This window comes from Lampris incognitus, chromosome 20, assembly GCF_029633865.1.
Source record: "Lampris incognitus isolate fLamInc1 chromosome 20, fLamInc1.hap2, whole genome shotgun sequence".
NCBI classification, from domain to species: domain Eukaryota; kingdom Metazoa; phylum Chordata; class Actinopteri; order Lampriformes; family Lampridae; genus Lampris; species Lampris incognitus.
The window spans coordinates 27,763,023-27,787,885 of record NC_079230.1 but is presented as its reverse complement, the minus strand read 5'-3'; the positions used below and the strand labels follow the sequence as shown (position 1 = coordinate 27,787,885).

At 43.3% G+C, this 24,863-nt stretch overlaps 1 protein-coding gene across 2 annotated transcripts; it reads right to left on the bottom strand.

Annotated features, from left to right (window-relative positions):
* Positions 1-4,296: 4,296 nt before the first annotated feature.
* On the bottom strand, positions 4,297-24,769 carry haus3 (HAUS augmin-like complex, subunit 3). 2 transcript variants are annotated; one of them, XM_056300410.1, is made up of 5 exons: positions 23,713-24,769; positions 22,979-23,186; positions 15,877-16,109; positions 14,593-14,887; positions 4,297-5,039 (listed from the first exon to the last, which is right to left on the bottom strand). In XM_056300410.1, exons 1-5 carry the CDS (start codon positions 24,729-24,731, stop codon positions 4,824-4,826), a joined length of 1,971 nt encoding a protein of 656 aa, XP_056156385.1. In that variant the 5' UTR covers positions 24,732-24,769; the 3' UTR covers positions 4,297-4,823. The 2 variants fall into 2 exon arrangements, with proteins under 2 accessions (XP_056156385.1, XP_056156384.1); XM_056300409.1 differs by having other exon boundaries at positions 22,979-23,188; positions 23,697-24,732.
* Between the last annotated feature and the right edge of the window lie 94 nt (positions 24,770-24,863).

The following is a 24,863-nucleotide window of genomic DNA, read 5'->3' as shown; positions in this document are numbered from 1 at the left end:
CAGACAGCAAGTATGCAAAATTCAAAATCTGTCCAAACTTTACAACACTATCTCTCATAAACTCATCAAAGTCCTCTTCTTCACACAAATTCATCAAAAAGAGACTATCAAGGGTGCATATAAAATACATGTGCAAGCTGATTTGAGCGGATTCAACACGGGGGGGGGGGGCACACGGACACTTCCCCAAGTTATCTTCAAGTTAACATTATAGTGCTTGGTGATATGGAAAATATTAGCAAAATAATCACAGGAATTTTACACAATATCAATATATATCATAGTATCTGCTCACATATGCAAAAATACCATATTCAAGAATCCAACTGAGGTTTACCATATTGAATTGTTTGACAATGTTAAGTATAAGATCCAACCAAAACTAATTTCCAAATAATACTGCCTTAAATATATCAAGCCTAATTTTGTAAGAATTTTTAGGTAATAGTCTTGTTATCATTAAAAAAACAACAACAAAAACTCATCACAATATGACAATATCCTAATTTCATCCTGATACAACACCATTGAAATATGGTAAACAACACTGAATTATTGCCCACCCCAAACGGTAAGGTATCTCAAACTAATATTAAAAGTAATATTCCTATATGCTAATTAAGATAACAATAAATCCCCCCCTCCACACACACACACACACACACACACACACACACACACACATTCCTTGCACACATCACTTTTCCCCCTCTTCCTCACTTTCTCCACACGTTGCCTGGGTGCTGAGCGAGTGTGTGAGGCGTCTGAAGGGACGGAGTGCATCCCTCTCTGGGGTCGGAGGGGAATGGCTCCTGAGAGACAGCAGAACTTCGGTAAACACCACGCTGGGTGAACTGCAGGGCTTGGCTGGCCTGGTAGACAGGGGGTTGGAAGAACTCTCTCTGGAAGTAGGTCTGGGAGGACTGAAAGTAGCCTGGAGTGTCAGACTGCCATCTCTCATAGCCAGAGCTGGATTGGGATGACTGGTTGTAGGCTTGGGTTTGAGAGCTCTGCCTCTGGGAAAAGGAACCCCAGTGGGAGGAGGAGGTGGAGGAATGGGACCAAGACAGGGGACTGTCTCGCAGCGAAAGAAATATTTTAAACACACGTTGATTTATCACACTGACATGTGCATAACTTATGTGCTAAGACACAGTGAAATCAGTAACACTTGAGATGAAAATATAAACATGAACACTGTTAAGTGAAATCAAGTATGCAGTGTTCCTTTTATCTACACATAGCATCTACCTTATCTGACTCACCGCTCTGTATTCCTCCTCTCGTCCAGAATGCCACTCTGACTGCCCTGAACCTGGTACTGCCTCCAGCTGCTGTAATAACTCTCCACTAATGCAAATACAATAAAGGAGATTAACCACATCTCCTAGGAGCGAATAACATTTTTTTAATGAATAAGAAAGTTCACTGAATTAAGATCACCACTGCTAATCTAAGCAGCTGTACTTAAACAGGCCAAGCTGTAACATGGCAAGAGTGCACTTACACAGGGTCTGTTATCTCTTGGCGTCTGTTTAAATTAGCAACCAAGTGGAACTTGACAATTGGGCGAGAGTGAATATATCATAATTAGCACCCCTCATCAATTACTTTAAATTGAAATATGTCTTCATGCATATTCAGGAAAGGAAATTACAGGAAGTTGAATCAGTTCATCTGGACACGTTTATTGAGAAACATTTCATCACTCATCTAAGTGACCTCTTCAGTCTTAGCGGACTGCAGGTATCCCTACCCTTATAAACAATACAGTGGCATAACGACCAAAAACAACGATCGATTTCATATGCAACTTGCCATGAGCATTAATTAGAGTTACAATGGCCATATGTACTATTCAGAGGATTGGGGAATGGTTACAATTACACCATTGTAAGATGGTGACAGATGTACTCTTAGCCCCCCCCCCCCACACACACACACTTTGGTTCAGGGATGGTCGTTCCCTCTTCACATCGATGGCCTCTTGGACTCCCCGTTCAAACCATCGTTCCTCCCTATCAAGGATGTGCACATCCTCATCCCTGAAAGAGTGGCCACTGGTCTGCAGATGGTGTAGACTGTGGAGTCCTGGCCTGACGTGTTAGCTCTCCTGTGTTGTGCCATGCTCTTGGCCAGCGTCTGTTTGGTTTCCCCGATGTACAAGTCACAACAATCTTCCCGGCACTTAACAGCGTACACTATATTGCTCTGTTTATGCCGGGGGACCCGGTCCTTGGGGTGGACCAATTTCTGGTGCAGTTTTGGGGTTTGAAATCAACTGAGATGCAGTGTTTGGAAAAGACGCGTCTCAACTGTTCCGAAACTACAGCCACATACAGAATTACCACTGGTTTACGCTTAGACAGCTGTTGTCCTTCTCCTCTCTTCGATCGGCTGGTGCACTGTTTGGGCATCTTCCTGGCTTTGACAAATGCCCAGTTAGGATAACCACACTTAACCAGGGCCTGTTTAATGTGGGATTTCTCCCCTTCCCCGGCCGCTGTGTCGGTGGGGATGTTGTCAGCTAGGTGGTACAGCATCCTGATGACTCCTAGTTTGTGCTCCAGTGGATGATGAGAGTCAAACCTTAAGTACTGATCAGTATGTGTTGGTTTACAGTAAACATCAACAATCAAATGTCCCCCCTCACCAATTGCAATTTCAGTCTAAGAAGGCCAACCTGTGGTTGGTGAAATGTGGTACAGCTTTCCTGGATTATTGAGCATGCATAAAGGCATAAATCTCAGGACTTACATTTCACCGCCCACATAAACTCTGTGCAAAGCCAGGAAATGTTCAAACAGTGCACCAGCCGATCAAGAGAGGACAACAGCTGTCTAAGCGTAAACCGGTGGTGATTCCATATGTGGTGGGAATGCCGAAACAGTTGAGATGCGCATTTTCCAAACATTGCATCTCAGTTGATTTCAAACCCCAAAACACGCTGTGCCAAAAATTGGTCTGCCCCAAGGATCTGGTCCCCTGGCACAATCAGAGCAATATAGTGTACGCTGTTAAGTGACAGGAGGATTACCGTGACTTGTACATTGGGGAAACCAAACAGACACTGGCCAAGAGAATGGCACAACACCGAAGAGCTAATGCATCAGGCCAGGACTCCGCAGTCTACACCATCTACAGGCCAGTGGCCACTCTTTCAAGGATGAGAATGTGCACATCCTTGATAGGGAGGAACGATGATTTGAACTGGGAGTCAAAGAGGCCATCGATGTGGAACCGAGGTGTGCGTGTGTGTGTGTGTGTGTGGAGCTAAGAGTACATCTTTCACCATCTTACAACGGTGTAATTGCAACTATTCTCCAATCCTCTGAATAGTACACATGGCCACTGAAACTCCAGGTAATAGTCAAAGCCATTTGCATATGAAACTGATTGTTGTTTTCAGTCATTATGCCACTGTAGTTTTTAAGGGTGGGGATACCTGCAGTCAGTTGAGACTGAAAAGGTCACTTAGATGAGCGATGAAACATTTCTCTCAATAAATGATGTGTCCAGATGAACTGATTCAACTCCCTGTGAATTGATTTATGCCCATTAAGTCAGTTCTCATCTATTTGTACAGCCCTAAATCAAAATTACAATCTCAAAGGGCTTTACATTCACCCATTGAAACAGGCCAACTCCAATAATATTCTTTTTCAGCTGACCGTTGTTTGAAATCACACTTTAATTGATGTTGCAAAATACTACCTACTGGAATAGAATTTGTTGTTTCTCCACAACACAGCTCGTGTTCTGACTCACTGTTGTTGTGGTGGTTTCTGGTTGAGTGTCCACTCTGGGCCCGAAGTACCGCCAGAACTCTCTGAGCAGACTGGGACAGAGGGCCAGAGTACAGCCTACTGCTGGACCTGTCCATCTCTTCTCCTTTTTTTCTCTATCAGTATGTCTGTCAGTGGCTCTGGACAGGACACAGGAGACACCTGTTTTAAGTTACATTACTTTGCTCCAATACCGAGCAGACCCTAGTTAAATAAGAACTTCAAATTACCATTACAAACATAAATGCTTACTTTTAAATCAATGAGCCTCCATTGTATTCAGGTTTGTTAGCCATAGCAAAATATCCTATTTAACATCGTAACAACTACCAACTACAGCGCTAAGTAACTTAGAACAAATGACAATAAATTCCAAACATCTGTTTACCAGGACCTTTGATAGACCATACTTAGCATGTTTGATGTTTCCAGAAAGACAAGACAATCATTCATAAATTGTAAAACAAAATAAAATAGAACTACTGAAATAAAAAGCACATAAAACAGCACTGCTACTTTATTAATAAAAGACAAGATTTAGAGGAATTTCAGACAAAAGGGGAAAAAATTTCTATAACTCTTCCAAATTATTCTTGGATTAGTTGATGAAATTGACAAAAGAAAAAACTCCCACGGCAAACCAAACCATGCCACAACACATTTCGTTAAGCCTAGGTGACAGTAGATTCCATCAAGTGAGCACCACGGATCCGATACAATCTATCATCTTCCAAAGTCTCATATCCCAGAATTGATCTCGTTATGGATAAGCCGCTAAGAATACGTGAATAGACCCATCCTTCCCAATGGAAAACAAGGGCAGGCGCAGAGTTTAAGTCAGTTCACACTTTGCTCTATGGCAGGTTGGTCAGCAGGTTGAAACGGGGCTGAATAAGTATTAAATTGTGATTCATATTTATCTTAAGTGCATTTTATCAAGCACAGCCTCCCTTTGGACAGGAACAGGACGTGATGTTGTGATGCATGCAGATAAAGAGAGCTCCTTGTTTGTTCTGGCAGATTTCATTACTACTGCTCTCATTTGATGTTCATTTTGCCCTCAAGGTCCTCCACCGCTTTCTTAAGGAGTAGGGGGTCCAGGTGGAAGTAGACATATAGCTCTCTCTCTCGCCTGATGAGGGAGTTGCGCTCCAATTGGGAGCGCTTGGCTTTGACCTCCTCCATGATGTCCTTCATGAGATTCTGCAGACTCTGCAGCTGGGTCTCTGCTTCTGCCAGCTTCACTGTTAGCTCCTACAGAGGAAGGAGATAGTCAAAGAGAGGGAGAAGAGGGAGAAAGAAAAGGAGAAATAACTTATATAAGCTTATGGGGGTAAAGAATATTCAAACTAGTCAAGTGGTTAGTGTGCAACATTCCCTCCCATTTCACTCCAACCAGAGGGCAAATTCGGCCATACTTGTGCAACTGTCCCGACACAAGATAGTTATACCCTACATCCAGGGTTGAATTGATATCGAGCTACTGACCCTGTGCCACAACTACAGGGCAGAGAAGCTTGAAGTGTGAATCAGAATCAGCTTTATTGGACAAATGTGCCTATGCACACGAGGAATTTCACTCCAGTTCACAGCAGATCCAGCACTTGCAGACTCATACAAAAAAAGAGAGCAAACAAAAACGAAGGAAAAAAACAACAGAAGAAATAAATGGAACAACGGGACATTGGAAGCAAACATGTATGTACAACAGGTATGTCGCTACTATACAATACAGAGTTCTGTTATGGTTGAGTATGAGTATGGTTGAATAATCAACAACCTATGTCCAACTCTCAACAGTTTTCACCACCCTTAGTGCAATGTCTCTGAATATAATCCTAATAGGGGATTTAAATGTTCATTTTGATAACACTGACAATATGTTCACTAAACATTTTAAAGCAATGCTAGATTGCTCTGAGCTAACACAACATGTCAACTTTACAACCTATACCAAGGGTCATATCCTTGACTAAGTTTGCTGTTCCGGCATTGCACCATTATAACATCACCTCTGCTGAACTACCCATATCTGACCATAAAGCTGTGTTATTCAACACCAACCTACTGCTCGGTAAATCAAGGGTGCATCATACCATATCATACCGCAACCATGTTAATCCAGATGATCTCAGCAGTTTAATTACCTCGAACCCCATTCCTGCTCCCACTTTTTCACTCCCTGATCTTATGGACTACTACAATGATAGTTTATCTTCTGCACTTGATTCTTTAGCCCCCCGAAAACATGTGTTGTCTCATTTGCCCATCCTGCTCCCTGGTACACATCTGAATTATGTCAGTTCAGGGCTATAGGTCAGCCCCTTGAGAGGCTTTGCACCAAGACTGGACTTGCTGTTCATAAACAAATGTATTCAGATCATACACTCCATTACAAAAATGCTCTTTCAACAGCTAAAACCTCCTACTATGCAAATATCATCAGTACAGTTGAAGGTAATACTAGAACTCTCTTCTCCACAGTGAAAAGGTTACTAAACCCACCTGAAACCAATATGAACAGTAACCTTTCTAATGAACAATGCTCTGCTTTTTTGCAGTTTTTCAACTCCAAAATTAGTACCATTCATGAGCAGCTAGCCTCTGCTAACATCATGCAGACTGACTTACCATCATCAAGCACCATGAAACTGTCCCCATCCACTGTCCTTCCAACTGAAAATCAAAATTTTAAACTTATTACTAAGTCTAGCACCTCCACATGTCACCTGGATCCAATTCCCACAATCGTAGTTAAAACATGCCTGCCCTCTATCATCTCCCTGATAACCTCCATCCTCACTGTCCACTGGAGTAGTTCCCCTTTCACTGAATGTTGCCACAATTAGCACAACTCTGAAAAACCCGAATTTAGGTTCTAATAACAAAAACCACTACCGGCCTTTTCCCAATTTACCCGTCATCTCCAAAAATCCTTGAGAGGGTAGTTGTATCTTAACTCCAGATCTACCGTGACCTCAACTCCAGATCTACCTTGATAACAATAATCGCTTTGAACAAGTCCAATCTGGCTTTTGCCCCAAACACAGCACAGAAACAGCCCTGGTTAAGATCACCGATGACCCCCTTTGTGCAGCTGACTCCGGTCTACTTTCTATCCCCATCCTCCTTGACCTCACCACAGCCATTGATACTATATTTCATCAACTCCTCATGAATCATCTGGCTAGCATTTGAGTTGGGGTAACTGTATCAGTGGTTTGCTTCCTAACTTACAGACAGGACACATTTCGTACAAATTCAGAATTACCGGCGAGACAGTTTGATAGTTCCTTATGGAGTTCCACAGGATTCAGTGTTGGAGCCACTCCTGTTTATTATTTACCTCTTCCCTCTTGGCAACATCTTCCAGTGCTACAGTAGCCATTTCCACTGTTAGGCTGATGATACACAGAGTTATGTATCCACTAAGCCCACTTCCATTCCTCCTTCCAGTTCCCTCACTGTCTTTCTCCATGACATACATATATGACTAACAATTATCTGAAATTCAACAGTGGTAAAACTGAGCTACGCCTCATTGGCACTAAATCTACACTCTCAAAAACTAACATTTGCTCACTCCCCATTGCTGGGGCCACCATACCTGTCTCCTCTCAGGCTATGAGCCTTCGTGTTATCCTAGATAGTACCCTTTCCTTTTCCAGTCATAAACAATATCTCCTGGGTTGCCCTTTTCCATTTGGGAAACATCTCCAGACTTAACACAACACTCCACGGAAGTCTTAGTCAATGCTTTGGTCACATCACGCATTGACTACTGCAATGTGATCCTGGCAGGCATCCCCAACGAACTTATTCACCGACTTCAACTCATCCAGAATTCTGCAGCATGAATTTTAACACATTCCAAGTCCACTAAACATGTCTCTCCCCTACCGGTTAAATTACACTGGCTTCCTTTGTCACAGCGGATTAACTTTACAATTTTATTAATGAATGAATGAATGCCTTTATTTGTCATTGCACAGCTGTACAATGAAATTAAGTGCAACTCCCCAGTGGTAAAAAAAAAACCCATTAACATTCAAAGCTCTTCATGATTTATCCACTGCTTATCTCACAGACCTCCTTCAGATTTACACTCCATCTCGCTCCCTGCAGTCTTCACCAGCAGGTCTATTGGCACTACCATCCATCAACCTCAGCACTACGGGTGCCAGGGCTTTCTCTTATGCTGCACCCAAACTCTGGAACTCCATTCCCTGTCATATTTGCATGCTGGACTCCATTACAGAATTCAAAACCACTCTTAAAACCCACTTAATTAAGCTAGCATACTCACTTCAACAACATTAACAGCATCAAATTCATCTTCTTTTTTTTTTAAACTCTCGCTGATGTATGCTCTATTGCTTATTGTGTTAGATTGTTGATTGGACTAATGTTTTTTACTGTTGTGTTTTATTGTATTTGATGTAAGCTGACCTTGAGTGTCATTAAAGGTACCTTTAAATAAAATCCTATTTTAAATAATAAAAATAAAATAAAATAATTTATTATTGTTATTATACCATATTGCTTATATACTATATTGCCCATACACTATACTATATACCACACCACAGCTCCACAACCCATCATGCCCATAAACAATGCTTTATACTCCCGCTATATGACATATTATCTTATGTACCAGAAGTACACACTATATGTTCACCTACAACAGACATCACAATTACATACTATATTATATACCTATGTTACAACCACAACAACAAGTGATAACTGTAACCAGTATACAGAAGTTGAATATGTACTTACAATTGTACATTTGTATTACACAAACATTTTATTGCACATTTGGTTTAAAGAGGTAGTGCACATCGTAGACATGTAGGTGAGACATCTTGATCAGAAGGGGCTGTTTACAAAGTGCCATGTTTACGTGATAAGTGTCCATTATTGCACCATGCTGTTAAGATTCATGAGAGGGATGACCCGTGGGAAAAAACTGTTCCTATATCTGGTGGTTTTGGTGCACATTGCTCTGTAGCGCTTGCCAGAGGGTAGGACTTCAAACAACTGTGACCTGGATGTGGGGGGTCTGTGCTGATCCTGCCTGTCTGTTTCCGGGCTCTAGAGGTGTGCAACTCCTGCAGGGTGGGCAGGGGAGTGCCAATGATTTTTTTTCTTCTGCTATCCTTACTGTTCACTGCCGTCTGTTCCTATCCTGTTTTGTTGCTGCTCTGAACCAGACCGTGATGGATGTGCACAGGGCAGATTCAATGACTGCAGTGAAGAACTGGTTCAACAGCTCCTGTGGCAGACCAAATTTCCTCAATTGCTGCAGAAAGAACATCCACTGTTCGGCCTTTCTAAGAATGGAGTTGGTGTTGGTCTCCCACTTCAGGTCTTTGGAAATGTTATTTCCCAAACACTTGAAGGTCTCCAGGGTTGACACAGGGCTGTTGGATATTGTGAGGGGGAGCAATGGTGAGAGGTGTCTCCTAAAGTCCACTATCATTTCCAGTCTTGAGCATGTTCATCTCGAGGTTGTTCTGACTACACCAGAGCACCAGCCACTCAACCTGCCACCGGTATGCAGACTCGTCGCCATCCTGGATGAGTCCAATGACCATAGTGTCATCTGCAAACTTCAGTAGTTTAACAGCTGGGTCCTTGGAGGTGCAGTCATTAGTGTTGAGGGAAAAAGGGAGCATCAGTGTTGACTGTCCGTATACCAGAAGTGACTTCCCCCAGCCTCTACTGCTATTTCCTGCCTGTCAGGAAGCTGGTGATCCAGTGACAGATGGCGGGGGATATGGTGAGCTGGGAGAGTTTGGAGGAGAGGATTTCTGGAATGATGGCGTTGAACGCCGAGCTGAAGTCCACAAACAGAATCCTTGGATACGTTGCCGGGCAGTCAAGGTGTTGCAGGATGTAGTGCCGTCCCATGTTGACTGCATTATCCACTGACCTGTTTACTCAGTAGGAAAACTGCAGAGGGTCCAGCAAGTGTCCTGTGGTGTTCTGCAGGTGGGCCAACACCAGTCATTCAAAGGTCTTCATGACAACAGACATCAGAGTGACATGCCTGTCATCATACAGTCCTATGATGGAGGATTTTTTTGGGACAGGGATGACGGTGGAGCATTCGAAGCAGCAGGGGACTTCACACAGCTCCAGGGATCTGTTGAGGATTGGAGCCAGTTGGTCAGCACAGGCTTTAAGACAGGATGGGGCAACACCATCTGGACCTGGTGGTTTCCTGGTCTTCGGTCTCTGGAAAAGCCGGCTAACATCCTCTACATGTATCTTGAGTGCAGCCTGAGTATCGGGGGGGAGAGTAGGGGGGTTGGTTGGCAGAGGTCTGATGGGAGCTGTTGTCATTGGGCTGGAGCGGGCGGGGTGTGTGAATTTCTCCCTCTCAAACCTGCAATAGAAGGGTGTCCATGTAGCGTAGTGGTCTATTCCATTGCCTAACAACACAGGGATTGCCAGTTCGAATCCCCGTGTTACCTCCGGCGAGGTCAGGCATCCCTACAGCCACAATTGGCCATGTCTGTGGGTGGGAAACCGGATATGGGTATGTGTCCTGGTCGCTGCACTAGCGCCTCCTCTGGTCGGTCAGGGCGCCTGTTCGGGGGGGAGGGGGAACTGAGGGGAAAAGCGTGATTCTCCCACACGCTACGTCCCCCTGGTGAAACTCCTCACTGTCAGGTGAAAAGAAGCGGCTGGTGACTCCACATGTATCGGAGGAAGCATGTGGTAGTCTGCAGCCCTCCCCGGATCGGCAGAGGGGGTGGAGCAGCGACCGGGACAGCTCGGGAAAAATAGGGTAATTGGCCAAGTACAATTGGAAGAAAAAAAAAAGGGGGGGGAACCTGAAATAGAAGATACTCAGGTCATCAGCCAGGTCTTTGCCTCAGCATGGGGGGGATGGTCTTTTATAGTTTGTGATGTCTTGCAGCCTCCTCCACACTGACACAGGGTCGTTGGCTGAAAAACTGTTTTTCAATTTTTCAGTGTAGCTTCTTTTAGCCACTCTGATCTCTTCTGTCAGTGAATTTCTGTCCCGCTTTTACAGGACTCTATCCCCACTGTTGTAGGCATCCATCTTGGCTTGCTGAAGTTGTCTTAGTTTGGCTGTGAACCATGGCTTGTTAATTGTTGTATGTGCAGAAGGTCTTGGTACGGACACATTTCTTCACAAAAGCTGATGTAAAATGTCACAGTGTCAGTTAGTTCTTCCAGGTTGCCAGTTGCAGCTTCAAAGTGAATAGAATAGAGAATAGCAAATAGAACAAAGAATACCAAAATAAAAACATTGAATTAAAAAATATAAAGCAACCACGAGCACCAGGTTGCATCTGAGCAACAGCCAAATCACAACAGTAATGACAGAAATTATTTCACACTTACAGTCGAGAGGAAGTTCAGCATTGTGAGTGTGCATAGGTGCATGTAACATATGAAGGAGTTTTATCAACAAACACCAGAGTTTGAACCATGGAATTTTCATTTGCAGAAGTCATCTAGACTAATGATATTAGTCATTAGTCATTGATATTATAACGATATATATTGATATATATTAACATTATCAATTTATTTTTCTTTTGTTCAAACATATCATAATTAGTCCTTTTCAAAGTCCTCATTGAAGACTGCCACTTTGCTTATTAAAAATAGTGACATCCACAATATCTTATTTTTGTTTCCATCATTGCAGTGAATGTGGAGTAAAAACTCAATTTTACACCCACAGGAAATGTTCTCACGACCTTATCTTGTAACTTGGTTATGCACTAGATACCACAGCTCCCTACACTACCAGGTCATTTTCTTTAGCTAACTCTTACCCCTGGATAAATGACAATTAATGACAACATTCATTCATCATCTGAAAAGGGAAGTCAGATGAGTGGAGTGTAGATGGACAAAATCCAAACTCGGGGCCATCTTCTCCGTCTGAAAGAACTGCTATCCATGCTCTACCAAAACATCAAAAGGCAAGAGTTGCCTACTTTGCAGGCCCAATTAGTGACAATAAACACAATCCAAGATTCCTGTTTAAAGCCAATGACCGGCTTGTAAACCCTGCCCATCTTGCTGTATCTACCTCCTCCCCAGTAGACTGAAATTTTTTTGTCTTCTTTAGTTGACAAAATCAATAACATTCAATCTAACTTTAACAATGCTAATATTTCCTGATTCTTCAGTCTACTGTCCTACTCTCTTGTCTGATTTCTCCCCGATCTCTGCACAATCTCACTGACACTGTATCAAATATATGCCCATCCTCTTGTCTTTTATATATAACCCCCCCCCCCCCAAAAAAAAATTCCTCACAGAGGTCCTGCCTACCCTGGGCCCTAGCCTGCTCTCTATTATTAATCGTTGCTGTGTTCCTGATGGTTTTAAGATGGTGAGCGTTCTCCAAACCTATTAAAAAAAAAAAAAAAAAAAAAACCTGCACTTGATCCAACCCAACCAAACTACAGACCTATTTCGAAACTACCATTCATCTCCAAAATTCTTGAAAAAAATCAGTGCACAGCAGTTCCTTGAGGTCATTGAAGGACACAATATTCTAAATAAATTCCAATCCGGCTTTCACCACCAACATAGTACAGAAACAGCACTACTAAGAGTGACAAATTACATCCTAGTGCGAGCTAAAAATTAAAATAGCGAACATTCTATCCAGATCCTACTTACCTTAACTGCTGCTTTTGATACTGTTGATCACTCCTTCTTGGTTGAATGTTTAAATAAGTGGGTTGGTATTTCGGGCTCTTGTCCCATCTATCTACCAGGAACTTTCCGGTTTTCATAAGACAACTTTGTGTCCTCAACTGCCCCTATGGATTCAATCCTTGGTCCCATCCTTTCTCACTTTACATGTTACCTCTAGGCAATCTGGTTAGCCAGTTCGATTGCATCTCTCACCACTGCTACGCTGATGACATGCAGCTGTATTTTTCAGCTAAGCCAAACGATATGGGTAGTACTGGTACCCTTCATGACTGCCTGGCTGCTATTAAGGAATGGATGTAACATAATTTCCTTCAGCTCAATTCAGATAAAACCAAGGTTCACCTTATTGGTCCTCATAAGTTTGTCTCAGAAGTGAAACCCTCTTGCCACCAACGTTAAAACCCCCTCAAGAAATCTGGGTGTACTCTTTGATCAAAATCTGAATTTTGACCCACACATAAACAAACTTGTGCAAACCTGAACATCGCAAAATTCAAATCATGCTATAACCGGAGATCTAGAATTGCTAATCCAATCTAGAATTAGAATTGCTAATCCATGCACTAATTTTTTCATGCCTTGACTACTGCAATGTTCTTTTCTCCTGTCTCAGCCAAGCAGTCCTGTCCTGCCTGCAACTCATGCAAAACGCTGCAGCCAGGCTGCTAACCAATACCAATCGTAGAGCCCACATCACCAACCATCCTTGCATCCCTTCATTGGCTCCCCGTAAAGTACAGAATAGATTTCATGATACTGCTTATCACATACAAGGCCCTACATGGTCTTACCACTTTATACATTTCTGAACGTTTGCATCCTTACTCCACCTCTAGGCCACTCAGATCTTCTGACCAGGGTCTCTTATTTATACCCTGCTCCATCCGCAAATCCAAGGGTAAGTGTGCTTTTGCTGTCAGGGCTCTGTCCCTCTGGGACAGTTTCCTCCCTTCTCTTAGATCAGCTGAGTCTGTAAACAGCTTTAAAAAACCCATCTCTACTGACTTGCCTTCTCTGTAAACAGGCTGTAATTTATGCTTTTCTGTATATAACTGTATATGTATGTTGTTTATTTTTCTGTATCTATCTTGTGCACACTTTGTAACGGTTTAAAAGGTGTTTTATATATATATATATATATATATATATATATATATATATATATATATATATATATATATATACACACACATAAACGTACTTGCTTACTCACTTATCAATAAATGTGAAATTACGGAGATTTACAAATGACCAAGTCAGTATGTGAACAAAATCAGAAGGAGTTGCAAATCTGTAGAATATTTTCTAACACATGGTAATGTCAGCTTTCTGGTATTAGCTAGTTAGCCAGCCTGACAAAATTCTAATAACTTCTAATAAATTGAAAATAAAATGATATCCCTGGTGGTGTATGAATATTTTTTGAGAATGCAAATTCCAGTATGCAAGCTCCCAGGTGTTTTGCTCCTAAAATACCTTCACAGAGACAATTCTGAAAACCCACTAACCAGTTTTTTCATACTCATGCACTTCACTTGTGTCTCTCTGTTAAGAAGAGGTGGTTGTGGTACAAAGATGCCATGTGAAAAACTGCTACACAAAGCTAGATAAAAGTGCTACCCGTTTCCATCACCAGTAGTGCATCAACATTTCAAAATCAAAGAACTTACACATTTCAAATGCACCCCCGTTGCATTCCCAGCTGTGATGATTATAAAGAAAGGTGTGTTTATACTCCCAGTGGGTTCACACTATTCCATTTTGTTCTTAAATTTCTCATCTTTTATAAAATAATTTCCTATTTCAATTTATCAAGTTCTGCACCTTATTTATTTTTTAGGCTTTAAGGCCAAGAATAGGCTAACTTTTCATTAGAACACAAAACATGGACCGCCTTGTTTGAGTGCCTGCCAATCATATTGGGGTGGGAGGTTCGCACTACTTGGGCAGCTCACTGGTCGACTGTGACCCCTCTGGTGCAGGCAGTTTGCTCTTTTTCATGGTCAAAAATAAATAAAAAAATACACTCGCTTCTCAAAAAAGCTAAATAGTGTGAACACACACTCAAAGAAACGAGACCCACCTGTGCACTGGGGCAGAGCAGCTCCTGGTCTGTGGCAGCTGTAGGACATACCTGCGGCTCTAAAACTAGCTGTTGGAGCTCTATGTAAATGGCCTGATGTAGGGTCTCACAGTCGCCATGAAGGCGAGCCCCCATGTAGCCCTGCTGGCAAGCCGCCCCAGCCAGTGCCTCTCGAGTCGACTGCAGGTTGCCTGCCAGGTCACGGGCAGCCTGGTCCAATGCCTTGTAGGTCTGGAAGGGCTCTGTTCGACTGTGATCTGAACTGTCTCTGGATGTCTCCAGGATCTGCAGCAGTCTGACAAAGAAAATAGTTTTGGTTTCAAAAATTGAAAAGCTTTGTTACAAAATAAATAACACTCCATCTTTTAAAAGATGCGACACAAAATCCTACAGACTGTCAACACAAAAATTAGTCTTTTAGAAAGCATCATAGCTATCTTATGTGCTTGGTTAACAAAATGATAACACTATTGCAGCCAGAATCCTCCATATTTAAGAAACAGTGAAGCTCTTAATAAAAAGCATATATATTGTTTTGGAAATATAGTGTTTACTTCAATGTTTTTATATATATTGCAGGTAGTAGTAATTTGGGTAATTTAAGTTCACAGTGCAGGTTTAATTTGTATGTGCAATTTTATTATTTTATGCATGCTCAACATTTCAGATAAGAATTGTTTATAAGGGTGGGGTTACCTGCCATTCAGTTTAGACTGAAGAGGTCACTTAGATGAGTGATGAAACATATCTGTCAATAAACGTATCTAGGTGAACTGATTCAACTTTCTTTTATTAGTTTGTGCAGTTGAAAAATGGCTCATAGTTGGATATTCTATACACGATGCATAGTTTTGCAATTCTATTTTGTGATATGACTTAACATTATGTAGCACCACATTCAATGGTGGATAAATGTATCTCAAAGTAGCTTTCATCATGCTATCTTTGTTAGAAGTTGGGAACATTTAATGGTTGTTTACTAATGATTAACATCAGTGTAAACAAGTGTCATCACAAAATGAGATACACTGTTAAAAAAGTGACATTTTAAATTGATATCTGTAAACAAAAAACTAATTTTAGTAATGGGAAATGTTTCATTATTACGTTTAACAAACATAGGACTGAAAAATATTTTTGATCTTACTCAAATTTTCACAATAAAACCTTTCATAGACATTTCTTATTTTCCAGGGACCCCTTATCCCACACATAATCAGCACAGGACAAAGCAAGCCTCATCAATTAGAGGTTCACCTGGCACATTAAACTCTGGTCACTTACCTGCTGAAGGCTGCATCCTTGCAACTGATAATGGGATTGGGTTTAGGGTAGATGGACAGGTCAGGCTGGGCTAGGGCCTTGATCCTGCGGGCTGCCTCCTCACCTCCCTCCACCAGCCTGTGGCCCATCTCGTCCAGCTGCTTCATCACTGTCTTCCACCTCCTCAGCTCCATTTCGAGGGCCAAGAGCAGCAGGTCAAAAGAAGCTTTCTGACGGAGTAAGTAGTCACGCACCTGGAGGGAGATTAACCATTTTCATTTAAGCATGCACTCTCATTTAGCGATGTACACTCGCAAGTGGAAGTACAGCGCCTTCTTTAGGGACACCGTGACTTCAACGGGCCTACAATGCTTGGATCAGTCCCAGATACTGTTAATTTTTTGTTTCAAATCTGTCTTCAGACTAAAGGAGACGATATTACAGAAGTCAATGTCAAGAAATAGCAGGAAAGGTAGAAACCATGGTCCTTTCAGGTTCAAAAAGATGATCTGTAAATCTCTCTTAGGTGTTCTTGGAGCTTTTTGTTTCCAATTATAGGTTGTCTTGCTCAGTGGAAAAAATAAGTGGATGCAAAGTAGGGCTGAACAATTAATCGAATTCAAACCGAAATCGCGATGTAATAGAACCCAATTTTCAAATCACAAAGGCTGCGAGTAAAATAAAAGTGTTCTTTTATGTTACATAATCTAACCAATCAGAGGGCCGGAAACACCTGGCCACGTGGGGTTCACATACACACACGCTGCCCTATGCTCACGTGACATGCAAGTAAGAGCAGTAAATGAAGAAAACAACTTGCCACACTACGCTTTGATTCTAGCAGTAACATTACTATCTTGTGAAAATGGCCTTGGCACAACTGACCACTGAAAAGGTGACTTTAGTTTCAAAGAGGAGCAGCACATCAGTTGTCTGAACCTATTCTGGATTTAGGAAAGAAAATGCTACACAAAGTCAGGTATTTTGCAGAATGTGTCTTGCTACTGTAGCTACAACACTACAAACCCATTCAAGAAGGCATCACAAGGCTATGTATGACAATTGCATGGCTTAAAAAGTACGCTGAATACATTCCGGCAGGGATCACTGACCGAAATGTTCGAGAGTATATCTCTACATGAACGAGATTCAAAACAGCACCGTGAAATTACTCAGGCAATAGCAGAGTTCATAGGGAAAGATACTGTAGCGAATTCGGGGGACAGCCAGGATGCGAACCCGGGTCTCCCGCACCACAGGCGACTACGTTAACCAGGCAACTAAAGGGTCAGATCCGCTAGCCAAGGGCTAGCAAGTCTAATTATCCACGGTCATTACACTACCCCCTTCCTTTGGGAAGCGCATCCCTACGCTTCAGCATACCAGCTCCCTCATGCCTCTGGGTGCATGCGCTTCCGATGGCCTCATGGTCTCACCATCCCACTTCTGACACCAATGTAACGAATTCAGGGGGAAGCCGGGAACCGCTGCAGCCGGGACACAAACCTGGGTCTCCCACACCACGGGCAACTATGTTAACCAGTCGACTAAAGGGTCCGACGCGTTAGCCAAGGGCTAGCAAGTCTTGTCATTCATGGTCATTACAATATAATGCTCCTCAACAGTCACCAAGGCCAAGTTTACAGCTTGGCAAAGACACTTGATAAAAAATATAGCAAGCCATCCCGCACATATTTTAGTCAGGTTGCATACCAGGGCTACATAAAACAGGCAGGCAGAGTTGCAGCAGAGCTAAGAACAGCAGAGCTTTTCGTTACTACCACAGACATGTGGTCAAGCCATACAGCAGAACCCTATCAGAATCTGACCGTGCATTTCATCAATGAAGAATTCGACCTCAAAGCTCGCTGTCATCAGACTGCTTAATTGCCAGGAGACCACACTGGGGAGAACATTGCAGTCAGCCTGAGAGAAGGGCTAGCCAGCTGGGCCCTCGATGAAGAAAACCGTCTGCCTCACGACAAACAACGCATCAAACATGGTGAAGGCAGCACAGCTTAACGAATGGACCAGGCTCCAGTGTTTCAACTACTGATTACATCTTGCCATTGGTAAGTTGTTTTCAGTATTTGTGTGTGTGTGTGTGTGTGTGTGTGTGTGTGTGTGTGTGTGTGTGTGTGTGTGACAGAGAGAGAGATAAAGAGAATGTGAGAGATTAAGAACAGAATGGCTGAATGAAAGATGAAGTTTGTTTAATAATGTAGCTGTGTGTGTGCATGCGTGCATGTGCCTGTGACAGCCTAGTAACAACTTAAATTGTATAAAGTACACTAATTTTTTTCCCATTTTCTTTCAGAAAACACAATCAAAGATGAGTGTGTCAAGAGCAACAGGGATGTGCAAGAAGCTCCCACAGTTGGAAGAAGAAGGCAGCAATCACTGAGGCACAGAGGGAGCTCTTCCTGAGCACACCCTCATAACTGAGTGCCCAACAAGATAGGGATCCAAAGAAATTATGATTCCAAAAGTGCTGGAACAGACCAAGGCCATATCCCAAGTATTGTCAGGCGATTGAAATGCATGCCCCCTCGTCCTGACCTGGCATGATATTGATGTGTTAGAGTAAATTCACAAGGCGCTACATCCTCTCCAGGAATTTACTGATGCTCTTTCTGGAGAGGAGGATGCCAACATCTCCTACGTCAAACCAGTTCTCCATCTTCTGGCCACATCAGTCGTGGTTGAAGATGATGAGGACACTGACCTGTCTAGGTCGATTAAAACCAAGGTGCTGGCATATTTCAATGACAAATATAGCAACCCTGACTCCCAGGAGCTTTTGGATGTCACATCATACTGATTTACCCACCTGTAAGTTTGCATCAGAATTCATCACTCCCCTGGACAATTTCAACCTCACCCAGCACGTCACTTTCCCCATCCATGTCAAAGGCCATATCCTTGACCTGGTCTGCTCTGTCAATCTACTGGTACACAACATCCATTGATCCCCATTTCCTCTGTCCGACCATAATCTCATCCAGTTCACTATTCCGTCCCCAATCCCTCAGCCACACCTTCTCAGAGAAATAACATTCCGCAATACTAAATCTAACGACCCCCTCCAACTCTCTGATCTGCTCTCCACTGCTCTCCCTCTGGAACCAGCCTCTACCTTACCTGATGATCTCACCAATCACCTCAATGCCACTCTGTCTGCCTTCCTCAACACACTGGCCCCTCTCAAAACGAAAACAGTCTCCTTCAACACCTCTGCACCCTGGTTCACACCTGAGCTCCGCACAATGAAACAGACTTCCCGCCAACTGGAACGACTCGTCAAGAAAGAGTCCAAAATGGAAAGAAATCACGGCCGCAGTTACACATTCCATCGCCAAAGACATGGCCCCAGTTAGTGCAGTTGAGAAGCCCAGATTAAAAAAACTCATTAATACACTTGATCCAAAGTATGTACTGCCTAGTCGCAAATTCTTTGCTAAGAAAGCTCTACCAGAGTTGTACATTTCAGAGAAAGGCTGGACCACCAGCTAACAAATGTGATCCACTTCTCCACAACTACCGACTTGTGGTCCAGCAGAACGTGTGAGCCATATCAGAGTTTCACTGTACACTACATCGCCAATTGGGAGTTGAAGCACTTGTGCCTTCAAATGAGTTCTTTTCCCAGAGGACCGTACAGGCGAGCTAAATCGCACACGGCTTGCAAGATGCGCTCATGTCATGGAACTTAACGGAAGCTCGCCAAATGCGCATCATCACCGATAACGGGGCTAACATAATCAAAGCTGTGAGCCTCAACAAGTGGACAAGACTGCAGTGTTTTGGCCATTAGCTGCACCTTGCAAATGGTGAGTATTTGTCTGCCCCTAGTGGGATCAGCAATGTTATAACAGCCAAATGATAAACATAACACAGAGAGCACATAATTGTTTCATGGAATTAAAAAGTGTGTGTGTGTGTGTGGTTATGTATTTATCAAAAAGATGGGGAGCATAACTGTCATATTGCCGCCAGAAAACAATTTGGTTGGAGATCTGTAGTAAATCAATAATTGCAAAATGATTTTGGTGTTAGGTTGAGTGACTAAATTGTTGGACTTCTTTACAATTACGATATCATTTCTAAATTTTTGTTTTTATTCTCCGAGGGAAGCATGAAAAGACTCCCGTATTGACCGTGCTGTTGTGGTTTGCAAGAAGGTTGTGAGCACCTTCTCATTCAGTTGGAAGTGGAGGCGAGACCTGGCTACAGCACAGAAAGAGCTTTAATATCCCTGCGCACCAGCTGATCACAGAGTCCCCTACCAGGTTGGGATCCAGGCAGAAGATGATTGAGCGGGTGCTGGAGCAGGAGCAAACAATTTCTCAAGTCTTGGCCTTGGACAAAAAAACCAGGCACCTCGTTCTGACCTGAAAAGACCTGGAAGTCCTCGAGTCAGTGCACAAGGCTCTAAAACCCCTGGTGGAATTCAGATGCTTTATCAGGTGAGGATTACGTCACTGTGTCCTATATCAAGCCTGTGCTTCATCTCTTCCGCTCCAGCATCTTGGCAATTCAGGAGGATGACTCTGCACTGACCCAGCCCATCAAAGTCTCCATCCTGGATTACCTGAAAGAGAAATTTGCTGACCCTGCCACCACCTTCTTCAAAAGGGCAACAACATCTTCTGCTGCACCCTCGCACAGAGAGCATGTTTTGTCTTCCTACTTGCAGTCTGTTGGCGTGGACTATGAATCAGATCCCCTGTGCCGGTGAAAGGACCAGGAGGAAATGTTCCCAAACCTGAAAAATTTGGTTCAGAAATATCTGTATGTGCCTGCCACCAGTTCCCCATCAGAAAGGATATTTAGTACCAGTGAGAATACACTCACCGGCCACTTTATTAGGCACACCTGTCCAACTGCTCGTTAACGCAAATTTCTAATCAGCCAATCACATGACAGCAACTCAATGCAGTTAGGCATGTAGACATGGTCAAGACGATCTGCTGCAGTTCAAACCGAGCATCAGAATGGGGAAGAAAGGTGATTTAAGTGACCTTGAACGTGGCATGGTTGTTGGTGCCAGACGGGCTGGTCTGAGTATTTCAGAAACTGCTGATCTACTGAGATTTTCACGCACAACCATCTCTAGGGTTTACAGAGAATGGTCCGAAAAAGAGAAAATATCCAGTGAGCGGCAGTTCTGTGGGCGAAAATGCCTTGTTGATGCCGGAGGTCAGAGGAGAATGGCCAGACTGGTTCAAGCTGATAGAAAGGCAACAGTAACTCAAATAACCACTCATTACAACCGAGGTATGCAGAAGAGCATCTCTGAACGCACAACACGTCGAACCTTGAGGCAGATGGGCTACAGCAGCAGAAGACCACACCGGGTGCCACTCCTGTCAGCTAAGAACAGGAAACTGAGGCTACAATTCGCACAGGCTCACCAAAATTGGACAATAGAAGATTGGAAAAACGTTGCCTGGTCTGATGAGTCTCGATTTCTGCTGCGACATTCGGATGGTAGGGTCCGAATTTGGCGTCAACAACATGAAAGCATGGATCCATCCTGCCTTGTATCAACGGTTCAGGTTTGTGGTGGTGGTGTAATGGTGTGGGGGATATTTTCTTGGCACACTTTGGGCCCCTTAGTACCAGTTGAGCATCGTGTCAACGCCACAGCCTACCTGAGTATTGTTGCTGACCATGTCCATCCCTTTATGACCACAGCGTTCCCATCTTCTGATGGCTACTTCCAGCAGGATAACGCGCCATGTCATAAAGCTCGAATCATCTCAGACTGGTTTCTTGAACATGACAATGAGTTCACTGTACTCAAATGGCCTCCACAGTCACCAGATCTCAATCCAATAGAGCACCTTTGGGATGTGGTGGACCGGGAGATTCGCATCATGGATGTGCAGCCGACAAATCTGCAGCAACTGCGTGATGCTATCATGTCAATATGGGCCAAACTCTCTGAGGAATGTTTCCAGTACCTTGTTGAATCTATGCCACGAAGGATTAAGGCAGTTCTGAAGGCAAAAGGGGGTCCAACCCGGTACTAGCAAGGTGTACCTAATAAAGTGGCCAGTGAGTGTATATAGTTACTTGCCAGTGGGCATCGCTCAAGCCAGAAGCCGTTGATAGGCTTGTGTTTTTGGCACAAAACCTCCAGACAACCTTTTGGTACCGACAAGCTGTACACATGCACATACATTCCCACACATCCCTCACATTCAATTTTTCCCTCATTGATATGCACAGTGACTTATCACAACACACACACACACACACACACACACACACACACACACACACACACACACACACACACCTCTGTGATGTTACCGTTATTCTGCACAGTGGTTTCCCACAGTGACAGCCCCGAACTCTGCCTCTGTGGTTCAGGCACTATGCTATTTGTATTTCTTTTTAGATAACCTGTTGTCATAAACATGCATTAAAAGTGCACTTTATGTTGTTTTGAAATGCCTTTCCCAGGGTTTCTTGTTGAACGCATTTTTTTGTTGCTTTTAACTGTTTTTGTAAAGGATCTTTGTTGAGCTTGAGCTCTATAGAACAAGGGTACAGTATGTAGGCTAGGCCTACATTATGCCATTATTTATTTTCATTTAACAACTGTTAAATGACTGGTTTAAATAAATACACTTTATGTTACATTTAACTTGTTTGTGTTTCCTCCTTTTTGTTTGAGTTTATAAGTTAAAAATTGTTCCAATAGAAAACACTTATGGATATAAACGAGAATGTTTTATGCTCACAAATGTTGCAGAGACTACTAGAGTCATCATACTGGTGTGATTGTATGCATCAAACAGTTAAAATCAAGCTTTGAAATGAAATGCTTTAGAGATTTCAAAATATTGAGATATATATTGTGTATCGTGATATAGCCTAAAAATATAGCGATATTATTTTTAGGCCATATCGCTGAGCCCTATTTGTAAGATATTCTTGGGGACAGTGAATCGCTACCAGATCAAGACATACTGCTTGTAGTTAACCCTGCGCTTTGACTTCCCAGTAGAAAGGGGACGTGAAAAGAGAATTTCCCTTTAATGATCAATGAAGAATCACATTTGTACATTTTAGAGCTCATATGAAAGGGGGGTATGTGATGTCACCAACCAACCTGGTCCTGTTTGGAAGTGCAGTAGTTCTGTCTGGCCAGCTGTAGCGCCAGGTCTCCCCTCACCACAGGCACATTGAGCAGCCTGGCTGCCTCCCTGAGGGCAGCCAGAAACGGGCCATGAAGCAAGGCTTCCAGCTCAGCCTCTACAGCCTGGAGCTCCCTTCTGGACATTGCCTCACGCGTGTTCAGTGAAGTAGAAGTGGAAATACTCTAAAAAGGTTGATGCAATAAAAGAATGTTAATACAGAAATAATCCCAAGAAGCCATGAGTACGTCTCTCGGGGTTGTATATATACACACACACACATATATATATATATATACACACACACACACACACACACACACAAACATACACACATATACATACATACATATATACACGTATGTGTATATACATACATATATATACGTATAATCCAGTGAGTCAAGTAAATTCTTTGAGACAATACAAGCCTCTTTCATGCCATAAGCAATCCTCAACTGTCAATAAAGCTACTATATATATGTACACACATGCATTTATACACACACACACACACACACACACACATATACACTGGATGAATAATACAGATATCATAGAGCTAGGAATGGGGGGGGGGGGTCTGAATTTTTGTTCCAAATCAGTATAGTTATAATTGGTACAGTAATAATTCACTAAATAATGCAGGTGTACATTCAAGTGAATAACATCATCCACAGTCGAGTGCTTTACCTTGGCATAAGAGCACTTTTCAGAGAGCCAGTTCAGTCCAGCCATGATGCTCTTCTCCTGTGCCATGGCCGACAGCAACTGATGCTGTGCCACAATATAAGCCCGCTGCAGCCTGGCCATCTCGATCCTTCGTTTTTCCACCACATGCACCTCTCCCTCCATCTTCTTCTCTTTATCCTCCTGCTCCTTCTCTCTCTCATCCCCCATTTCACAAGAGCTGAGGTCCAGGGGCTGAAGGTGATTAGAGAAGGAGGTCTGTACAATGTCAGAGATCCCCTGGAAGAACTGCTTTTGGGTAAAGGTAGTCAGTGTTTTGGTGCTGAGCTCCTCCTGGTGCAAGTAGGGCTGCAGGGACAACTGGGAGAGAAGGAGTGGGGTTCTTTTGGAAACTGGGGCCACAGTTTCTTCCTTTCCCCCCTCCTTGCTCTTGGCTTCTGGGTCAACTGGAAGGTGAGAAGCTAGTTTTCCCACCTCATCAGATAGACTTTGTAACAAAGAATTTGTGTCAGCATTTTCAAACCCGACGGCAGCATTTGCATCCTTCAGCTTGCCAGCGGTGCTCTCCAGCTCTGTGGTGATTCGAAGACCAACTTCAGCACGGGCAGTGGCCACAACCTGAAGCTTTTTGTAGCGACGTTGCTTCAGCTCTTTCTCTTTACGCAGCGCCTGCAGCTCTGCCTCCAAGTCTTCAATGTCCACATCTCCCTCTCCTCCAAACAAGGAGGAAGAAGATGAAGAGGAGGGCCTTAAGATGTTTGCACTGCTCCCATCTGCGGGTCCAACTGTCTTGAGGACCTCGTCCAGGGCAGCTTCATACAAGATGGGTTTACCAGACTTCTGCAGTTCTCGAAAGGCACGTGCATCCTCTGGTGTTAGGACATTGCTTGGATTGAGGGTTCGGCAAACGAAGTTTAAGAAGTTAAGGTTCTCTGGAGCGCAGTCAAACAGCCAATCAAACTCCGAGCCCTTCAGTGACGAGGCACCAGGATAACCAAGGCGACTGAGCGCTTCCACAAACTGGCCTCCGTTCGGCATAGCACCGGCACCGTGTCACCCCGGCTACAGTGCCAGACAGCCACGTAGCAACAGAACGTGAACGTTGGATGATTATGTGGAGGGCAGTACAAGACGACGGTGACAGCAGACTCAAAATAAGCTCAACTTTGA

Coding starts and splice junctions, on each gene's coding strand:
- haus3 (XM_056300409.1), bottom strand. CDS start 24,731: ATGCCGAACGGAGGCCAGTTTGTGGAAGCGCTCAGTCGCCTTGGTTAT. Junction 14,888..15,876: donor AAGGATGCAGCCTTCAGCAG/GTAAGTGACCAG, acceptor TTTCTTTGTCAG/ACTGCTGCAGATCCTGGAGA. Junction 5,040..14,592: donor TGCTCTGCCCCAGTGCACAG/GTGGGTCTCGTT, acceptor CTTCCTCTGTAG/GAGCTAACAGTGAAGCTGGC.